At 45.6% G+C, this 22,248-nt stretch overlaps 1 protein-coding gene across 1 annotated transcript in view; it reads right to left on the minus strand.

Moving 5' to 3' along the window:
* Nucleotides 1–1,860: 1,860 nt before the first annotated feature.
* The window catches only part of Cpxm2 (carboxypeptidase X, M14 family member 2), a 106,653-nt gene continuing 86,265 nt past the window's right edge, over nucleotides 1,861–22,248 (minus strand). The window contains exons 8-14 of the mRNA XM_055608890.1: nucleotides 19,650–19,773; nucleotides 17,598–17,794; nucleotides 15,884–16,063; nucleotides 12,935–13,232; nucleotides 7,554–7,693; nucleotides 6,295–6,394; nucleotides 1,861–3,157 (exon numbers count right to left, since the gene is read on the minus strand). Of these exons, the coding sequence (XP_055464865.1) occupies nucleotides 2,904–3,157; nucleotides 6,295–6,394; nucleotides 7,554–7,693; nucleotides 12,935–13,232; nucleotides 15,884–16,063; nucleotides 17,598–17,794; nucleotides 19,650–19,773 (1,293 nt within the window). The 3' untranslated portion in view covers nucleotides 1,861–2,903. The remainder of the gene's footprint in view (nucleotides 3,158–6,294; nucleotides 6,395–7,553; nucleotides 7,694–12,934; nucleotides 13,233–15,883; nucleotides 16,064–17,597; nucleotides 17,795–19,649; nucleotides 19,774–22,248) is intronic.

Genomic DNA, 22,248 nt, shown 5'->3' on the forward strand with positions numbered 1-22,248 from the left:
CAGAGCAACAGTGAACACTGCGTGTAGCAATGGTATCTTACCGCTGGCTTTAAACCAGCCCTGGCCCTGCCGACCCCTGACACCTGCCCGCAAGGGACATGCCAGCTTCTCCAGACCACAGTGAAGGACCAGATTACACAGTGAACTGTTTGTCTTGGATTTTTCCCTCCAGATTCCGGGGTCTCTCCCGAGCCCTCCTGCTTGGTGTGACTCTGTGTGGTTGTTTGCACAGGCACAGGAAGACTGTTCTTGGCTTTACTAAGGAACCATTGTGAAAATGGTTATGCAGCATGGCTTTACTCGGGATGCATGATCGGGTATGACCCTTGCATTGGACAGGGTTCTCTAGAGGAGCGGAACCGATATATACATAAAAGAAGGATTCCCTGATGTGCTTGCATGATAGAGCCCACACACTCCATCAATGGCTGTCTGTACACTGGAGAAGCTGAGATCCTGGTGGCAAGTCAGTCAGCAAAGCTGGATGCCTTATTAGGCCTGGTCTGGTGCTGCGGGCCTGGAGGACTCATGGATTGTGGCTGATTACCAGTATATTTTGGAAAGCCAAAAAAAAAAAAAAAAAAGTTGGAGTCTGGTGTCAACAGGGGACAGCAGCAGACCTGTTTGTGATATGTTCACTCTGCTGAACTACAAAGATAACCCAGAACCTTAAAGGCTTTGTAGCACTGCCCACATCTCTGGTGCTGTAAGCCTTTCTGTGGTGGGTTTAGTCACAGCCTCCAGCCACCAATGGATGTTGGAAGTCAAATTTCAATTAAATGGACCTATAAAATACTAAAGAGCTGGTTCCAAAGTACAACAACTATGCAGAGGTTAGTGGCCACCGCATTCAACAGCACACAGAATAAGCTATTTCCACCAGCCCAGAAAATTCTATTGGACAACACAGGCTTACAATAGAAGTTAACTATGTCCAGACTGGAGGGCCATATCCAGCTACCTGCCTGTTTGGGTAGTTTTCTGAATCACAGCTGTGCCCACCCTTGTGTGTGACCACTGACTGACCTGAGCTATCTCAACATGAATGGTTACAGTTTGTTAACCATCAGACACCGACAGTCTGATCTTTATCAGAAGAGCTCGCTGCCCCAACCCCGTGCTGACTGTCAGAATGCGGATGAGGATATTTGTGTAAGGACATTCATTGGAATCTCCAGTGTGTCCACGCATGTGTCTCTCCCAGGAAGAGGCAGAGGATGCACAGCTGTCAGCAACTGGAACTCAGATTCACAGAGGCTTGAACAGGCACCTCCTCCAAGGGGGCCAAACTCAGAAAGAGTGGTGTGTGGTAACCAATCTGGCAGAAATGAAGAGATTCTAAAGACACCTGTGCCCCTCCCTTTGGCTGTCAGACTAAGGAAACAATGGTCCCCAAGGAACTGAGATTTTCCCAGGAATCTCTTATTAGGGTGAATCAGGCAAGGAACTTCTCCCAGGAAGAGATTTTAGACAGTTCTGACCTCGGTACAGGACTGACTGAAGCAGAGATAATGAGTCAGTTGTAGACGGGGCCCAGGACTCTGTGCCTGCCTCTTACCCTCTATTTAAACAGACCCAGAGAAGGCTTTTTGAGGAGGGTCACAGAATTCTTTATTCGTTCTTCTCCCCGGCACTCTACATTGAATACTTCTTTCTCACTTTGCTTTTCACCATTATCTGTCTTTTCACCTGGCATATTAAGGACAAGTAGCAGAACTCAGATGATTGGGGCTGAAAGAGCTCAGAATCTGACCCTAATGACTATAGTCACAGAGGACTGGGTGCTGCTTATCTACCTGAAAAACAAAACAAAACAAAACAAAAAAAAAAACACATGAGAAAATCTTATATTTGCTTTATTTTATTTTTCATTCTCCCCAGGTCAAGGAGGCAGCAGGATGAACAGAGACAAGACACACTGTTCCCTCACACAGTGCTTCAGCAACCTCTCCCAAACTGACATGCCCCAGGTAATTCTAAGATTGCTCTCTTTTTTTTTTATCACATGATGTTTGATTGGAAAGATGTGGCCTTCTATATGTTCCTCATAACTCCCCTCCTGGTAGGGACAACCTGGAGCCCTCATCCCAGAGCACAGAGAAACTCTGGGTTTGCCTCCTTCAAGCTCTTTCCTGTGATGCCCAAGGCTGACTGCTCTGGATGCCTTAGCATGCCTGGCTCTCTCCACCACAGGACTAATAAGAGTAGCAAAGGGTTTAGGAACTCTCTGGGGACCTAGTTTACATGCACCAATACCCTCAAGGTCTGCTGCTCAGCAATCACCCTTGGATGCTCTCCACTTCTATCCACTCTCAGGAAGACATGCTTTGTTGGAAAAGGGAACAGAGCTGACTCAGGACTCAGTGATGCTCACTTGGAAATAAATGCCTCTATTGTCAATAGAAAGCAGAATGTGTATATAGCAGTTTGGATTGTCCCCTGGGGCCAGAGGGGATAGATTTTTCTTAGGCTGCATGAGAGCATCTCAAATGATAACATCCAGGACAAAGGGTTCCCTGGGTGCTGCAATGTCAACTGTGAATTTGTGAATGCACTGGCGAACTTGAATGTCACGCAAACAGGGGAAGCCCCGATTTCCCTCCCTGGACAGCCAGTGGGCAAGCACCTTTTCCAGATTCCCAGACTGACTCACTGAATTCCCTCACTGCCACCAGCCTTTCTCTGCTGCTCTGTCCAAGGTATTTGTATAAATGAGAACAAAGGAAAGAAAACATCCTTAGCCGCCAGCCCTCCCCCACTTTGGGACCAGCCAAGTCATACAGGCATGTTCCTGGGTGTCTCTTGAATTACAGACAAAATAACAGTGAGGGCCTGCTACAAAATTACTACTGGAGTGGATTTCATTTGCAGTCTGGGGTATGTCTCAAGTGTCCCAGAGAGGGTCACCCACGCTGCCGCCTTTTCCGTCCCCGCAGCTTCAGACGCCTGGCTGGTAGGTTGACAGGCTGCTTCCCAAATGTCTCCATGATTTCTCTTATCCTAGCCATGTTGGTCTTGCTGAGCGTGAAGTCACATCGAGTAGCGCCCATGTCGTAGCCAACCATGCAGTTCTTGGTGGAGGTGATAAAGCCTTCTGCCTTGGCTGTGACCACATACTCACCAGGGTTCAGTAGGCGCCAGTAATCCCCATCACTAGCTGGAAAAAGGAAGCAGGAGACCTCAGAACAGGTCCTTTCTAGCATAAGTATTCCCAGCCCTAGTGTATGACCAGCCCAGCAGAGAGGGCCCTAAGCTCCCAGGATCAAGTGCTTGCAGCACTCTGGAAGTCAAGATGGTTTTCTCTTTGGCAGCTGTTTTAATGTTTCAACAGGACCGGGCTTAGGGTATAGACTCCCCACAGTGCATGAGCCAAGTTGGAGATGAGATCTCCAGAAGACTTGCCTATGTGACAATACAGGCCATTCATTATAAATGTGAACTCAGAAACATTATGCCCTGGCCACAAAATGGTATCCTGCAGTCAGCAGCTCATAGCTTCCTGGCTCCCTTTTGCATAGCTAGGAATAAAAAAGAATGAATCATTTCTAAAAGAGGAAAGGTCTTGGCTTCTAAAAAGTTCAAGAACAGACTGCTGCCCAGGAGATGGCTCTGGTGTCTGCACACTACCCCAGCCCTCATTCTATGGAGTTGGGCAGAGAAACTTGGGAGCTGCAGGGGCAGTTATATAGGAGACTCAAGGCAGGGAAAGACCCATGAAAACTCGCATGCTGCAGGCAGGGCTGAGGAGGAACCCTGATACCCAGTTTCAGCACAGGTACCTTACCCAGTGGATTCTTTCCTTAGCTCTAGGAGGGTCAGAACAGCCTTAGGCAATGGACTCTGGGGCTTTACTAATTCTCCACTGTGGCTTTTTCATGCAGGCCTGAGTACTGGCCTCCTGCCTACTCATTTCCTTTCAGCCATTCTACTCACCTGGCCACACTCAAAGAAGCAATGCTGAGATTCAATTATGGGTGGACTATAGTATAAGACATATGCTAAAGGATGTCATGTCTTCACACAGAGCTATGAGGAGAGCAAGGGAGCCACTCTCACTCTCAGAGACACCACCTTGTAGAAGGAAAGTTGAGAGGGTGAAAGGACACGTGAAGGGCACTGCTTGCTCAGCATGGCTCAAGGAACTCTGGGTTGCAGAGGTCCTTAAAAGGAGAATTACATACCAGCCAGACTGGCCAACATTATACCCAGGACTGACCACCTTGTGTGTGTGTGTGTGTGTGTGTGTGTGTGTGTGTGTGTGTGTGTGTGAGCCCCTGTCTCTTATTCCTGAGCATTAGGATCATAGGAGATTCTTCTAAACTAACCCAGTATATACATGGCTGCTGAGGATTTGAACTCTGGTCCTCATGCTTCTACAGCAAGTGATTTATCCACCAAACCACCTTTGCCCTTTTTCTTGACTCTAAGTAGATGCTTTGTCATTCTGTTTTCTCCCTTTGGCATGCCATCTTTGCTCTTCTAAGGGCTAGCCTGTATTCCTGCTTTACTGAGGGACCCACTTTGCCTTTTTTTTGCCTGTCTCTGTAGCTCCCTGTTGCATTTCCTTTTTGGCACTGGTTGTCATCTATAGTATTGTTATTCTCCCTAACAATTAAGTGTAGATCTCTTCCACCAGGAACCATACTCAGTGGTCAGAGACATCCTTGCTGTTTGTGGCAGTAGTTCTTGGCACACAGTCAGTGCCCAATAAACCAAGCTAAAAAGAAGAAAATGATGGGGACCATCTTCACTTCACAGAGTCAAAACAAGAGATGTTGGTTCTGTAATCTAGAAGTTTCCACTTCTTAAACATGAATCTTCCTGGCTTTCTCTCTGTTTGGCTGCTCTGTCAGAAGATCATGGACAATGCTTTTCCACCTTATACCTGGGGTTCTTGTTATTTCTGCTTCTTGCCTGATGAAGTTTATCCTAGAATTATACACTGGAGGACAAAGAGGGAGCCTCATATTGAGTCCTTTGAACTCATTGAACAACTCCATTGAACACCTGAGCGAGTGTTCTGGAGTAAACACCCCATGTAGCCTCCATGCAAGGTTAACACTGTGGATGCTGCTTGTAACTTACGTTTAGAAAGGGTCACCCCCAAGCCCAGTAAGTGTCATCCATTTGCAGTTCAAATTGCTGTCTTCTAAGCAATGGACAGCATATGAAATTCTAACCCAGACGTGCTTCTTAAAATTCTCTTTCTAGCTCCCTTTCTGGGATTCTGTTTAATGCCTCTGTTTACACTATACAAATTTCTCCTGAAATGAAACTTGTCAGATCATATAAGCCTCATACAAAAATCAAAGCAAGTTCAGCACTTCTGGTGAGCGTGGAGGATGCTTGTAAGGAGCCCTGTGTGGAATATGGGAGGCATCCGCCCAGAGCATGTGCTGGGGAATTATTTATAGGAGGAAGTTGAGGGGGTGAGCTGCATTTCCCATTAGCTCATCCAAACTGCCTGCTTGATTACAGGGCTTGAAAGTCAGAGCCCATTAGGCAAAGCATTCTCATCTAGGCTTACAGGGCCCCAGGGCCTTTTTACCTCCCACTGTGCAGAGCCCCTGTGGTTCCCTACATTGCCTACCAGGCACTAAGTAGTGTAAGGAATGGTGAAGGCTGCTTTAAGAAGTACTCTTTGAAAGGAGCATTTAAGCAATATTTAGCACACAGATTCTACATAGAACAAATGGTTCCTCAGTCATTCACAGAAATTAGCACCCTGCATGGTTGCTGGCAAATTATGAAGACTTGGTCCATGTCTATTGAACTGATGAAGTGATGAAGTGATGAATGAATGAATGAATGAATGAATGAATGAATGAATGAATACTGTGTATAAATTTCCATTCAATACTGAGTGAAGTCTTATGGACAATGGCTGTAGTATCTAGGGCAAGTGGCAGAAATTCTACAAAGCGAAACACTCTATAACTAAGGGGAAACAGCAATGATGCCGCACAACAGCCCCTAACTTCCAAGAAGCTTTCATTGCCACTGGAGTTTTGATAGTTGCTCCAAACTGTCCCAGGGAAGGTGCAAGGAGAGCCAACTAGCCAGGATGGAAGAAAAAAAAAAACAGTGTCAGGGGTCTCTTGGTAATCTGACGGAGGAGATGCTGATTCGGTTCTGAATAAGAAGCTTCTATCTGTGTTCCCCGCACTAACCAGCTGGGCCACTGGCACGCCAGTGGCTAAGTTTACTAAACTCTAATCACAACTGAAAAGCAAGCAACACACTGCAGGGAGCAGGTAGTTCTCACTGAGGCAGTGAATACACGTTTGCCGATACCTGTCCGGATGTCATGGTCAACACCCTCCACGGAGATGATGGCACTCGGAATACCCTTTCCATGTAAATCTCTCACTAGGCCTTTGATGCCTCGATGAACCTGTGGCAAACATGACACACAGTGACTCACCAGCCAGCTCTGTACTCCAACAGCATAAGGAAGCAAGCAGTGGGGGTCACATCAGCCTCAGGCCTCCCCAAGAGCATTCAAAGCACCACATCAGGCTCAGTATGCACCCAGCTCTGCATGGATTTGGTGGAATGTTTTGATTCAGAAATTTTCTCGTCGGAATTAAAATCTTCCAGGTGAAAACATTAAGTTCTGAGTTTCGTTAAAATACACCCACTAGGCTAGGGACATGGTGCAGAGATAGAATGCCTGTCTAGCATTCATGAGACCTGGGTCCTCTCCCTGGGACTGAAAAAATAAGACATAACTTCTCTGGAAACTAGAATTTAATTTTTATTATTTTTACTCTTATTTTTCTTCAATTTTATTTTGAGACAGGGTCTCATTATATAGCCCTGGTTGTCCCAGAATTTGCTGTAGAGATTGGGCTGGCCTTGAACTCAAGACATTCTTCTACTTCTGCCTCCCAAGTGCTGGGATTAAAGGCTTGCACCACCAGCTGAAAGTGTAATTTAGCTTTTACCAGGCATGCTTATTTGGACTTTCCTGGTTTCCATGGACTTGGTAACATAGGAGCTACAGACAAGGAAACCAAAGGCCATCAAAAAATGGGCATTTTTTTTTAAATAAAATGCATCTACTAACTAACCATGTCACACAACACACAGCAGCCAGAGCCTGTACCTCAGCCTCCCTGTCTGTAGGATAATGTGACAATCTATGATGCCTCAGCAACCTCTCAGTGATAGTCTGGACCTGTTATCTACAATGGCAATTTTGGCCAACTCAGACCACAGCTTCAAAGCTGCTGTTTCTACAGTAAAGGCTTCTCCTCCTTTCCCTATGCAAAGGAAAAATGAGCCTTTCCCATGAGGTTCCAAACTAGCAAAAGGTGTACTCACAGCTTTCTGAGGGGAAGAAACTGGCTCCTACCCTCTGTGCCAGGCATCCTACCCTTGCAGGGCAGACTTGGCATAAGATCCAGATGCCAACCACAGAGGTATAGTCACAGCACCAAGAATCAGGTGTGGGCCACAAGTACCACCTGCCTCTCCCATGATGGTGATTTTCGCACCCACAACCCGTTTCTTAGCTAGTTCCTCTCCTCCCAGCCACACGTGCAGCATACCTGTTCCATGAACACAATCAGAGACTCCCGATTATTCTCCCATTCCTCGGGCAGCTCACTCTCGTGCGGGTACTTATCACAGCCCACGTAGATGGACAGCTCAAAACAGTTTGTGTGGAGGTAGCTGAAATCGTTCAGACCTGCAGAGCCAACCAGACGTTTTGACTGACTTATGCTTCAAGTGGCAAGGGGAGATGGCAAGAATGTTCCAGAACAGTTACAGGTCTTCAACTGAAGAGGAGAGCAACAAGAACCTACTATAGATAAACAGGGGAAAGCAAATGTCCCTGGAAAGCCACCATTACTAATCACAAGGGATTAAGGGTTTAAGTCACTGAATCTGGCAGCTGTGAGGGTCTCAGACAAGAGCTTGAGTAGTTCCCTGTTTCAGTCCATTAAGATAGCTAACCTCCATCCTGTCTGTGTGGTCCTCTCTGTGTCTCATTCTTCACCTGCCTCTTCTGGATGTGTCCCTAAGCTATGTCCTACAGGTCACTGCTTTGTCCCCACAAGCTCCACTACAGCTCAGGCTCACAAATGACACAAGTGAGGCCGTGATCAATAAGACTCTGATACAGGATGTGTGTGTCTACAAAGGGCCATGGTCTAGGTTGAAGACTGGAACATGTGAGGTTGTTGGGCAGCTGCCTGGGTATCATTCACACCCAGTGAGCCCCTTCTGCTGTGCAGACAGGAAGCAGCCAGCCTGGGGTATGGATGTCCTCATATGAGCTTCCCTGAGCTGCTGTTACAAATGACCACATCCTGGCTTAGAGCAGACACCCGTCCCCATGTGCTGAGAATCCGGAAGTCCTCCCTCAGGAGCCTTGCACCACCCTCTCTGCCTGCCTGGCTTCTGCTGGCCTACGCATTTCTTATATCAATCACTTGACTCTGCCCAGTTTTCTGTGTTTGCTTTTTCTTCTTGGGTTCATTTAAGTACACATCTCACTGATGCACGGCTAACTCAGTGACAGAGAAGGAACATCTTCCAGGCCCTTAATTACATCTTCAAAGACTTTCTTCCCAGTAAAGTAACAATTACAGGTGCAAAGAAGTGACAAAACAGACATGCTATTTTGGGGTCCTGCTCAAGCCACCATATCCCCCAGTATTTGTGAAAGGAATAAATTATTATGATGAGGGTCACATGGCATAAAGTAGCCCAACTCTTGGGGAGTATGGTGTGCTGGGGATTGGACCCAAGGCATTACTCATGCTCAGCACTGAGTACCTCTCTACTCCTAAGCTCTCCCCTTCCTCGCCCTTCGAAGCATTTCCACCTCTGAAGAGGATGTCCAGCAAGCTGTGCTCTTCATCAGTAGGAAAAAACACCTTTCTATGAGGGAGAAGATCCTCTAAGGAGCCCTCCCTACTCTTTGGGGGTCAGTAGAAGGTGGAAGCTGAAGACACAGACTCTGTGTGGACAGAGAAAAGTGTTCTCTGAGGGCTTCCCTAGTTCGGTTCGAATACAGCCTTTCTCCCTTCCTGCCCTTGCTTTAAGGCCAGACTTTGGGGTGTCAACCCACTGTCCCATTCTGAAAACAATACCAAACCTTTAGCAGCTTAATTTTCTCCACCTGATTCCAGACTCTAGACATTTGAATTTCAGCAACTATGCCCCCTCAGGATAAAGCAAGGAAGTATAAAGCAGGAACTAAAGGTGGCATTAGCCTCACATTCATAGGCCCTGCTAGTACTGAAATAATTGTGATAATTAAAATTGCTTTTCCCCCCCCCCATTTCTTTTGTTTTTTTCTTCCTTCCTTTCTTTTTTCCAAGAAGCATCTTTGAAGTACTGCAAACTTAAGACATGCTGGCAAAACCATGAGAAACTTCAGCTTGGAAAGCTTGGGGCTGCCTGCCTCTGTTGCTGACACCCTGCTCTTCAAGTGAGGCCTTGCTCACGGTGTTCCACATAGAAGGCTTCAATTTTTGGGAAAGGTGATTTCCTGTCTGAAGCACCTGCTACATAGCCTGGTAGTTCTCCCAAACCTTCAGTCCTGGCAAGAGACCTACTTCCTTTGCAACCCTCTCTGTGCCTGAAATCATTCCTATTGCCCACGGTGCCTGCCCTGCTTGTGACTGACAGTTCAGATCTGCAGCCAAGAAGAGAGAACCCCAAGTCACTTTGGAGTTCAAAAGTACAGGCTGCCCGTGTGAGACACTTTGAAATGTACCAAGCCTGGCTCATAACTGCCTTCCGCATTATCCAGGGCAGGATAATGAGTGAGAATGAACAGAGCAGAGAGACTGAGGGGAGGGGAAGAGATTCAAAATCAGATTTCATTAATCTATAAAGAAGGGAATCTTCAGAGTACATCACAGAAGAATGATGGAAAAGATTCAAGCCACCATGTGGCTTTGCCACCGAGTCCCTGAAATAAGGGCAGGCAGAATTGGGAGAGTGAAAACATCCAGTGTTGCCTGTATCAGTATGCAGCGGCCTGCTTTCCATGATGTCATTACCATCCCAACACTGTCAAACTCAACAATATCTGTTTGCAATTTAGTCACAGCAGCCAGATAGATGCATGGATAGATAGATAGATAGATAGATAGATAGATAGATAGATAGATAGATAGATAGATAGATAGATCAGAGATTCCTGTAGGTATGCTTTTATAGCTAAATTTGAATTTAAAACCTTTTAAACCAATACAATAGTAAATGTGCCTGAAAAATTCAAACCAATGTTTATTTTGAACCTTATATACTGCAAAGTCATTGAAAAAAAGTAGAGGAAATATCTCTACTTGGATTGTTGTCAAGAAAAAAAACTGGCATCCTTTCTGATATCTTTTAAAGTGAGTATTAGAATAAGTGTATTTCTGTTCTTTTCTTTTTCAGGAGAGGAACATACCTGAAAATTATATGGAGGCTGAATTTATAGTAAAATAAAATACTATAGAAATTAACTAGTGTGGTGGAATGGAGAAAAGGATAGGCTCTTGATGTCATAGGGCCTCCTAGTTTCTTTTGAAGCTGCTATGGTAAAATATTCTGACAAAAAGAAACTAGGAGGCTATTATCTGACTTACAATTCACAGTCCAACATAGCAGGGAGCTGGGTGTAACGAGTCATCTCCACAGTCAAGAGCATCGAGAAATAAATGCATACGCACGCATATCTGCTTGCTCTGCTCTGCTCAGCTCAAGTCCTCCACTTTTATTTAGTTCAGAGGCATCTACCTAGGGGATGGTGCTGCCCACAGTGGGCTGGGTCTTTCTCACATCAATTATCAACCCATCCCCAAACACACCTGATATAGACAATCCCTCACAGTAACTTGAGGCATTGCTCTCCTCCCAGGTGATTCGAAGTTGTGTCAAGTTGACAACTAAAGCTATTTCACACGTATTTCGTGGTGAGCATTGGTGATGGAACCTTAGGCTAAGTGTTTCTGATCAGCCAGACATGAATTACATCCACATACACTATCTGTGTGATCCTACTGTAGCCTAGAGGGAAACATCACCACCACATTTTCATGCCCAATTTTCTAATAGAAAAGTGTAAGGATTGAGAGAAAAAAATTATCCAGGGTGATAAATTATCTGAATGACAAAGCCAAATTTTAACTATTAGACATGAAAGACTTTTCAATTGTGTTATTGTCTTCACAGTACTCACATTATCAAGGGAAGAAGTGATTTGCATTATGCTGGGACCTTTGACCCTTGAAGATGACCTTAGAGAACACACTATTTTCATCCCTTGCAAGTCTTGACACGTGAACCATGAGGCCTTCTAGTTGCTGCCAGGTAATTTAGAGGTCTCTCAAGGAAGCCTCTTCATCCCTGTGTGGAGGCTGTAGACAGCCAGCTCTGACATACGGCACTGGTGACACTGAGCTGCTAGCCAACGGCCAACAGATGTATGTAACTGTTTCCATCCCATGGAGACCTCAGGACACAGCAACTCAATCACACCCGGGACAGGATTCAGGCTCTCAGTCTCAGATGTTCCCCCAGCTCCCAATGGCTCTAAGCAAAGAGCCCTAGCTTTGCCGCCAGCGTGCCCTGTGACTTTCTGCCCTCTGTAGCCCTATGAACTCTGAGTGTCTCCAGGGCTAAGGGCAAGATCTAACAAATTCCAGCTCTACCAGTTCCTTGATAGGGCAGAGTTTCAGCCATCTCCAGGCTCTCTCATTCATAAAAATGAGTACGCCCCACCCACCTCTGAGAACACAGTAAAGGTGTTAAGGGTTAGCCTTTGGGAAGTGCTGACTGCCGATACATTGGAAGCCACTGATGACCGTCATACTGAGCATACTGATAAGAAGGAACGTGATGGCCTATCTTAGTCAGCTTTACTACACCTGGAATCATTTAAAATCCAAACAACTGAGCACACCTGTGAGGGAGTTTCTTAACTGGATCATTTAAGGTGAAAAGGCTTACTTAAATCTGAGCCACGTTTTCTGATGGAAGCACACATAAAAAGTCATGGAAGAAGGAAACTTTTGCTTTTTGCCTGTTGGCCCTCACTCTCACCAGCAAGTGCACCTGTCTGTTGCTGATGCAGTCCTGCTGGTATTAGAACCTGCTTCTTTAGGATTCCAGCATAGACTGAAGACCAGAAGCTCTCTAAGAATTCCCCCAAGACCCCAGCACCAGATTGGGACAGAATAGATTCTTGGCCTTTCTGTCGGGAGAAGAGCTACTCAGACTATAGCCTCTAAGCCACATATATGTGTGTGTGTATGGACATAACATATATATGTTATTTTATATACTGTATATAATATATTATATATAATATACAATGTACAAAATTATAAGTTATATAGTGTATATTATAATATACATGACATTACATTGTAATGTATATATATTATATATATTCATCCTATGAGCTCTGTTCTCTTAGAGAACCCTGACTAATGGGCAGAGGGCATATGGAGGAGAGGCAAGGTGGTCAACTCTGGACCAACATCTATGATTGTTAAAATTGCCAACTTGACAGGACCTACAGTCACCTAAGAGACACACCCTGCAGTACGTCAGAGAGTGATTATCTAGACTCGGTTAACTAAGGTGAGAGGCCTGAACTGTGGATTCCACTATGTCACAGGCTGGATTACTGGACTGAACGAGAAGGAGAAAGCTAACTGAGTATCAGTATCCATCTCTCTCCACTTCCTGACTATGGATGCAATATAACCAGCTGTCTCACTTTCCTGCCATAATGGACTGCACCCTCGGCGTTGAGGCCATATACCCATACACACACCCCCACACACACATTCAAACATACCACGCATACACTTTAAGCTGCTCTTATGAAATATTTTGTCACAGAAACAGGAAGAGTAGCTAAAATCACCATCAATGGTCATTGGGGACCTGATATTAGGCTGGCACATTTGAGACTTACTTCCGGCCACCGTGTGCCAGGAAGCCCCATTGACAGTGCCCTCCTCCTTCTGAAAGTCTTCTGTATGGCACACTCGCCTCCTGGCATCCGTCATGAGGCGGTGAGTGGAGGCATAGGAATACGCCAGCCAGCGGAACACGTGATCGTCGGGTGTTGGGGTGTGCTCTTGAGTCTTCCACAGGGACCGCACCATGTCATAGGGGTACGCCACCACCAGCTCACCCCCCTGTAGGTTGCCTCCCAGCACGAAGGGGATCTTCTCCATCCAGGCGATGACAGCTCTGGTCTCCGTGGCCACCTGGGAGTGTACAAATTTAACAAAGAGAAGGAAGTTAGTTGCTTCATTGCTCCCACTTTTAAAAAAGGAAAATGTTTGAAAAATTTGGAATTTTATGAGATAATCTTAGCAATATTCAGAATCTCAGTGTCTACTGGAAAACTGGACTTTTTTAAGAGTGATGGATAAAAAAGGGAAGGCCAGAGAAATGTCCAGGTTCCACAGCAGGATATTCTAGTAAATACTGAAGAGAGGTTAAAGTAACATCATTTGTGATTCCACTGAACTCGTAGGTTAGGAGTGTTCACCCCCAACTACTAGCAGCATGAGAAAGACACGCAGCCAGTCGCAGATCTCCAGATGAAATGCACACACCCCAAAACCACAAGCCTGAACCTGACATGCTTCTATCCACGGCATCCGCTGACTTTTCCTGCAAATTGCCAGACAGTGAATACTTGGAGCTTTGAGAGCCAGGCAGGCTCTGTCACAGCTACCCAACTGTGATCCTGTAGCAAAGCAACACTGTGGACAAAATGCAATCGCGTGTCAATAGAGGCCACCCGGGAAAGCAGGCCTGTGTAGGCTGTAGTTTGTGGATCTCTGCTCTGTCTAGTTTGAGTCAGTCTCAGAGTCATCCTCAGTTCCCAGAAAATATAGAAGAATGTGACATCACAGGAACATATATACCCTCGGCTCCCAGAGGCAGGAAAGCCAGCTGTTCATGCACAACCAAGGGTGATGAGAGGAGATATGCAAAACAGAGAAGAAGAGAAAGTGATGGCAGGCAGCCTGTTAAGGGAAACATAAAATGACTTATAAAACAACAGAAAGAAATGGGCTTCATTTGAATCTAGATTTAATCAAAGGGGGGTGGGGCCAAAGTGGGATGAGAGAAATGAACAGGGAGAGGGAGGTTCACTGATTGGTATAAGAAATGAAATGGGTACTCTGACTGGATACTTTGCAATGACAAGAAAAAACTGATCAGGGGGTATAACTCTTTGCCTCGGATGGAACCCACTTAAAATCCAGATGTGGTAGCACACATCTGTAATGAGCTTACAGAGAGATGAGAGGGAGGGCCAAGAAACTTACTGAGAAGCTCGCTGGCCAGTTGGCCTGGGTATGCCAGTGTGGTGGACAGCAAGAAAGATCCAGTCTAAACAAAGTGTAAGGCGAGAACTGACTCCTGAAAGCTGCCATCTCCACCCACAGAGGGGTGCCATGGTGGGCATGCCCCCACACTCACACACGTACTGGAGCTCACACACGGGAAAAATAAAACTGAAAAAGAAGTGACTTATTTTAACATAATACTGGTAATATCTGTGGATTTAGAGGACAGCTCCCTGTAATTTAGAGATGCCTGTTAAAATGTTTACAAATAAAGTGGCATGATGATATGTCTGCTTTAGTAAGAGGGAGGAGGAATGCCCAGGTAGAGGAAGAGGCGTGAGTTGACACCTGTCAATGCTGGCACCAGTGCTTGTGAGTACTCTACAGCTTCCTTCACTTTTATACATTTGACTTTTTATGGGGGAAAAAAGTTATAAAAGAGTAAAACTGCTAACGTTAAAAAACTTAAGTTAAAAGGTAGACATGGTTTAATACAGACATCATATTATAATAATCATGTAATTACATAATCAGATTGTAATAAATTGCTGATTGTCACACGGAGGTAATTTCAGCAAGACAAAGTTGATGACAACAGAGGAACTCTGGGAACCACTTACTGTGCAGACAAAAGTGCTGACTCGGGCATGCGATGTGCTTGCTGAGCCTCATTAAAGCTGATTCTGATGTTTAAGCACACCCCGGGCCCTGGGCCAGGTTAATCATGGAACACAGCTCGCTGCACAGAATCAATACTATTCCATCTAGTCCACTCTTTGATCGCACAGTTCAACCCAAGAGCCAGGACTCAGCAGCAGTTGTTACGCACCTGTGTGATTTTACCCTCATCGCACACACCCATCGCTCCCCATCAGAAAAAGTGCCCTACCTTAACTGAGGTGGTTCTCATCTCCCCTCTGTCTTGCACATAAAGATATAAAACTTACTGTTTGGTTTTACATATCATCTCATTTTTTTTGACCCAGTTTATGCTCCTAAGACTCATTCCTGATTTTGATGAATGCTATGGCTCGCTCTTTTTCACTTACAATCTTTACCATCATTTATCTACACATATGATAGTGACAATAAGTAACTGGTCTTTCGCTATGAGGAGCTGTGTGCTTTGAACTCTCTTGTATGGTGTTCTGGTACACACATCACCAAAAGTGAAATGGCCACCTGTCACCAGAACTCTGTCTCATATATGTCATCAGAAGTGGCACCGTATATATACCTAGCAATGGGAGTATAATTGACGTGGATGAGGCTAATGATAGTAAAAAAAAAATCTCATGCATTCCGAGGATGGTTATTTTGTTTCTTTACAATTCTGTAGCTATGAAGAAACTCAAACAACTCTGCAAAGGATCTCCAGATACCAGCTTGAAAGGTGGTGATGACCTAGCACTGTCCCCTGCTGCCAGAGAAGATAAGAAAGGAAAGATATCTCTGTCTTGTCTTTCCACGCCACATCCTCTGCAGACGGCAGCTGGCATTATTTGGCCCTCCTCTGCCCCACAAATGGGACAGATGTTTTTTTTTTTACTCACAGTGGCGTTTTCAGACAGAAACCACTCAGGGATGGGAATGTAGTGGTTGGGAACTTTTCTGGGGACGTTCTGCCGGTCCTCTGCCTCCCAGAGCAGCGAGTTTAAATCTGGAAAGTTGTTGTTGATGTCAATCCCATCGTGGGTCCAGCGTCCCAGGGACCAGCCTCCCAGCTCGGAACCCTGGAGAAGAGTCAGATTGTGCAAAGCTTTCAGACTGTGAGAGAACCTAGGGTGAGTGATTTGTCTGTGTGTCCTGTGTGCTTCTCCAAGTCTCTGGATGCTCTTGGCCCCAGAAAAGACATCACAGGAGAATATAGAAAAACCTGCTACCAATATCTGATAAGCCACAGACAACACAGTCACCTCCCTCAAAAGATGGACACCCGAGGACCATGTGTGTCATATGGCCAAGTTCAAACGCCTTAGATCTCTTCTCGTCTCTCTCCCTTTGCCCGCCCTCCACTGCTTGGCTGGACAATTAAGAAGTCTGGAACTAGAGTGCAGCAGTATCACTTACTATGCAGTACCAATGTGTTCCTCCTGCCCTTCCTGGAATCCCAGCCTGAGAGTTAGTCTTGTGTCCATGACCATCCCACCCTGAATGTGCCCGGTCTTGTCAGATCTTGGCTAAGCACGGCTGGGCCTGGTTAGTATTTGGATGGGAGTTATTGTGATGACTAACCAACTATTTGTGCCAGGACCAACAAGCACAACTAAACACTGTACTTTTAAACTTGTGTTTGACAGGCACCTCTACTGAGACACAGTGCTCTATCCTCTATCTTATTCCAAATATTGTGAAATATCACTAGTGATTCATGAAGTGGTTTAATGCAATTACAAATATGTGTGTATTTTATATATACCTGCAACATACACAAATTCCATATGATATTCCATATGATAATTAGAATACAAAATATAAGCAATTATATCAAAAATAATCAAAGCCATTATCACTAGGGGCCAGATGAGAGTGGTAGAGGATATGTATGTATATATGTATGTATGTATGTATGATGCCCAAATTGCTCAGCCAACCCAAGGTGCCATGAGTATGGAAGAGTGGCACTGCTCATATGGGCGCTCTCCAGCTTGTGGACATAAACCTCTCTCATGTATCTCTCGGACACCTTGGGGATGCAAAGAAACAATCAGAGAGAAGTTTAAAGAGCTCCTACAGGCAAAGGCTACAAACACGGCTCCCAGCTTCAGCAAAGAGACAGTTGTGAAGAAGGTGAAAGTGGGCTGGATGGCTCAGGTGGTAAAGTACTTGCTGAGCACTTAGGTCCCCAATACCCAGGTAAAAAGCTAGGTGCAGCAGTGTGTGCCTGTAATCCCAGTACTAGGGAGGTAGAAATTGGCAAATCCCTAGAACGTGACGGCTTGCTGCTGGTCCAGGTGAATCAACGAGTTCCAAGTTCAGTGGGAGACCTTGTTTCAAGAATTAAAGTGGAGAAGCTATTAAGAAAGACTCCCCAACACCAACTTCAGTGCCTCCTCATGCACACACACACACACACACACACACACACACACACGTACTCCCACACAAACACATGCACATACACATACACACATGAACACCTACACATGCATATCAGCTACATCAAAAAATAAGAGAGAGAAAGTAAGACTCCTGTGAAACTGGGCCAAGCACACCCTGGAGCTGGGAGACCATGCCTGTTTCAGACGGGAGCTAGAATACACTTACTCCTTCGTAGGCCTTCTCATAGCCATCAGGATTGAGGGAGGGGAGGATGTGGATCCGTGTCTCCTCCACCAAGCGGACGATGCGCGTGTTCTGCGCCAAGTACTCCTGGCAGAGGAACTGTAGCAGCAGCAGCAGCAGCTCTCGGCCCAGGACCTCGTTGCCATGGGCCCCCGCGATGTAGTGGAACTCAGGCTCACCTTGACAGAGACAGACACACAGGCTCCTGCAGGCATCCACAGGGGGCCTGGCGAGGTTTGGAAGGACACAAACAACCTTACAGCCATACATTTTTTTCTTTCAATTTAAATAAGCCTCCAAAATTATATTGGGATAATTATCTTAAACCTAAATGCTCAGGCAGGTAAGAAAAAACAATGTGGAGAGCAAGTCTTAACAACTAGAGCCAGGGGGATGTGCTCGTAGCAAGAACAGACCAAATATCTCAGTGCTTATGATCACAACCTAAACACAAAGTGGCCATTGCTTTTCTCTTCTATGATGCACTCTTTCTCTGGGAATTTCTTATTACATTTTTTTTTTTCCAGAAGCCAATGAATGAATACATGATGATTCCTTAAAGGGAATCATCAAGGACACAGTTTGGTTAATGGTTGAATATTCTCTCTTCTACAAAACTTACCTTCCTACTGAGAGGTGCTATGGATTTGTGTGTGTGTGTGTGTCTAAAATTCATGTTCAAGTCAAGAGTCTAGGATGGTATGAAGAGGTGGGGCCTTTAGGAGAGGAGGAAGGATTAGTGTAATTGTAGAATGGTTTATGAGAATGTAGCCTTCCGCTGCCTTGTATCACGCAAGGGTGGAGCAGAAAACAGGCCCTTGCCAGACTCCAGGGGTGCTGCCGTCTTGATCTTGAACTTCCCAGGCTCCAAAATTATAAGAAATAAATTCCTGTTGTTAGTAAAGGCTATTTTGTTACAGCAGCTGAACAGACTCAGGCTATCCTGCTGGGCATGGCTCATCACAATGCCCTTGTCAGGCCACTGTGTGTGAGAAAACATAATTTTATCCACAGGTAAGGCCTTTGCCCCCTAAAAGAAACTCCTGAGATGAACCCCTGAGCCATGAGACATGGAAGAACAATAAAGCTGAACAAGTCTGACCTATCTTTGCACCGAACTTTCAGTGGATTTTGAGAGCTTGGTCAGTCTTACCAACAGGAAAACCAGAGGTCACCTAATCCACAGGGGACTTGGAGTAGTGATGACTGAATAGAAAATAACTAAGGGCAGGCAGCATTTAAAGACAATACGTTTTTCAAAAGAGGGGGGACCCCCTGTAATTTGAGTCATTCATGAATCAGAGAGTCTAGAATGTTCTCCTGGAAGAAGAATCTGCCTTTCATCCAGCCATTTTCTCCTTTGTCTTGTGATTGGCCTCAGAAGCAGAGAGCACAATTGAATGTGGTCCCTGTGCAGCAAAGGAGAGGCCTTCAAACTCAGAGAGCGTCACAGCTCTTCTGAGATATGAGGGGCACAGAACTGAAATCCACTTGTCTGCATGAAATGTTTGTGGCCTGGCGTGGTTCATCCCTGGAATCATGAACACTGTAATATGGGGTGTGTGGAGAGGCTTCAAGTTAGGCAAGAAGCTACTAAAGATGGGGTACCATCTTCTTGGGTGGGGAGCTGACACAGTTATTATCAGCTATCAACCAGACACAAACCTAGGGTCACTTGGGAAGAAGGAACCACAGCTGAAGAAATACCACCATCAAATTGGCCTGTGGCCATGTCTGTGAACTTATTTTCTTAATTGTGCTTGATATAGAAGAGCCCAGCCCACTGTGGGCGTACCATCCCCTATGCAGGTGGTGCTGGGCTGTATTAAAAAAACGATAGCTGAGAAAGGTAATCAGCAGAATTATTCTGCTTTAGCTCCTGCCTTCGACTCCCATTTGATTTCTTTCCCTGGTTTCCCTTGATGGTGAGCTTATGACCTGAGAGTGGAAACAGACCCTTTCTTTCTAAGCTGCTTTTACTTATGGTGTTTGTTACAGCGACAGAAAGCAAACCAAGACAGAACTCTTTCTCACCGACTTCATGTTCCCCGGGATGGTCAGAGATCTCTACAGCATACAACTTCAGGCCCTGATGGCTTTTGCCAATGTTGTAAATTCTAGTGATGTTGGGGCACATTTCATTCACAACCTTCATCAACTGAAAGACAAAGTAAATGAAAAGTTTTGAGTCATGATGGCTACATAATAAGAAAGTAGTACTCCCCAAAAGAAAGCTATCTCCACAGCCTCCTAGCCCAGCACTCCTCTTCTCCCCACAATTCCACTCCTATACCTCTGTCTAGAACACCCTCTCTTGTCCCCTGTTTCTCAGGATAATACCCACCTTTCCAGCCAGGACATATCCTTTGGCCATCTCCTCTAAGAAGAAGCTCTTGGCCATTGCCCACCCTGGCCCTGTACTGTCAGCATATTTGATTATTAGGGTTATAGCCTCTTGCTACAGACTGAAAGTCTGTGTCCCTCAGCTGAAATCTAATCAAGGCAACAGTATTTAAAGGGGAAGCAAGATGGTAAAGACACTTGCTGAAAACCTGATGGCCTGAGTTCCATCCCTGGAACCCGCATACTAGGAGGAGAAAACCAATTCCCACAAGGAGTCCTCTGATTGAAACGTGTATGCAGATTCATGCACATGCTCATATCCCAAGACACCTAATAGATAAATGTAATAAAATATTCTTTATAAAAACAAGTGAAGCACTGGATGGTAATTATGTCACATGGCAGAGGCTTTGTAAGCAGGAATAGAACCCTTTAAAAGAGACAAAGGACTTGTGTTCTCCATATGTGTGCAGCTGTGGAAAGGCCACATGTCTTGGCCTTGGCCTATGTCATGAACTAGTGGATGAGCCTCAGCGGCTACTACATCTGCCAGCACCTTGAGCTTGGGTGTTTAGTCTCTAGAACTGCAAACAGAGTGCCTCTATTGTCTACTCATCAGCTACTTGATGGCATCTCCGTTCCAACGGTTTCCCTAGGGTAAGGCATCTTCCTGGGTTGGGATTTTCATCTCTCTCCGACGTGACATGTGACATGTGATGATCACCCCCCAGGTTGTCATCACCTCCTTGGCTGCAGTCAGCACCTTCATGGTTGTGGTCATGACTTTCTCCCTGTGATCTCCACCTTTCTGAACCAGTCTCTTTGGAGATCAAACTGTGCAAAAATGGGGTATTGGATATTAAGTCCTTCATAATCACTACCCACCTGAAGAAGGTGGCCCTGCTTTTCTGGAGCTGGCAGCGCAGTGGGAAGAAGGCATAGGACAACCCAGTCCATGCATGCTAAGTAAGGACAGCATTTGGTGGCCATGGACACAAACTTCATGGGGCCAAATGGTGAGCAATGCAAGTGCAGCGGGGAATGAACCCACATGGTGTGATTGAGATTTTAAGACAGCTTTGGTGTATGAGAATGATGTGAGCTATCAGGGAAGGTAGTGAGGGCCCTAGTGAGAAAGTCAGCTTCGGGGGGGGGGTGGAGAACCAGAGACATCCTCCTCCAGGGGTTGCCTTGCTTCACATTCCTGACCACTGTGAGCACTATATGTTGGCTGAAAGGTGCTTTGCAATCCCCAGAGCATCACACCCGGGATTAAAGAACACTGTTTTCTATCTATATTTACCGAGGATCCCACTCTCCACCAGGCACCATACAGAGGGTGAAGATGGAGAGTTTAGGGCCATGTTAAGAACAGAAGGAATGCTCAGGCACTGGCAGAGCAGAGGAAGAACATCCTGACAAGGGTGATGAGCAGAAGTACCCATTAGAAGGGCACGGCCACTCTGAAACTGCATGCGCCCCTATGAAAGATGGCCACAGCGCACTTGCCTCAAGGTCCTGTGGACTGGACTCCTCCCAGTGCAGTCACCTGCAGACAAGGATCCCAGCAGGTCCTGATTGGCAAGTAAGCCACTGTCGCGAGTTCAGACTAAAGATTAGCCTTCAGGAAGAAGACCTAGGTAGCTCATTGCTACTTGGCAACAGATATAAGTGTCAAGTGTAGACCTGGCTTCCCTTTTCTGTTACTCTCTATCTTTAGCGCAGCCAGCACTAAAGATCACTAAAGATCACTAAAGCTACCCACCAGAGGAAGACTAATATCATCTTCCCCTGGGTGCACATTTGGCAATGGCTACAAGAAGCCACTTGGGCTACGAGGAGTCTTTAGAATCCATGTTCTTCACTGTACTCTGTCCTCCACTGCAGTATTTTATCCCAACCCTGCTTTCTCTGCAATGATTGGTGTTATTTAAATAAGACTGTGTGTCACTAGACTGTCGTACCAAAGTCAACTTACCCTGAGCATTGTCACAGAGAAATCCCTTTACTTAAACATAACTCCTTCTTGTGAGAAAATATAATTACTTGGTCCTGAAAAGAGTTAGACATTCTTTTTATGGTATCCCGGTCAGCAATGGCTAATCTTGATTAGCAGCTTGGATATACCTCCGTTGGATTGGTCCATGGAGACATATGTGAGGCCCTTTTCTTGAGTACTAGTTTATGTAAGAGGGCCTGGGTATCCTTAGGCAGATGATCCTGGGGGTTATAAGGTAGCTAAGCAAGCCAGGAGAAATGAGCCAGTAAGCAGTGCTCCTCGCTAGCTTCT

This window comes from Psammomys obesus, unplaced genomic scaffold (assembly GCF_907164565.1).
Source record: "Psammomys obesus unplaced genomic scaffold, mPsaObe1.curated_primary_1811, whole genome shotgun sequence".
NCBI classification, from domain to species: domain Eukaryota; kingdom Metazoa; phylum Chordata; class Mammalia; order Rodentia; family Muridae; genus Psammomys; species Psammomys obesus.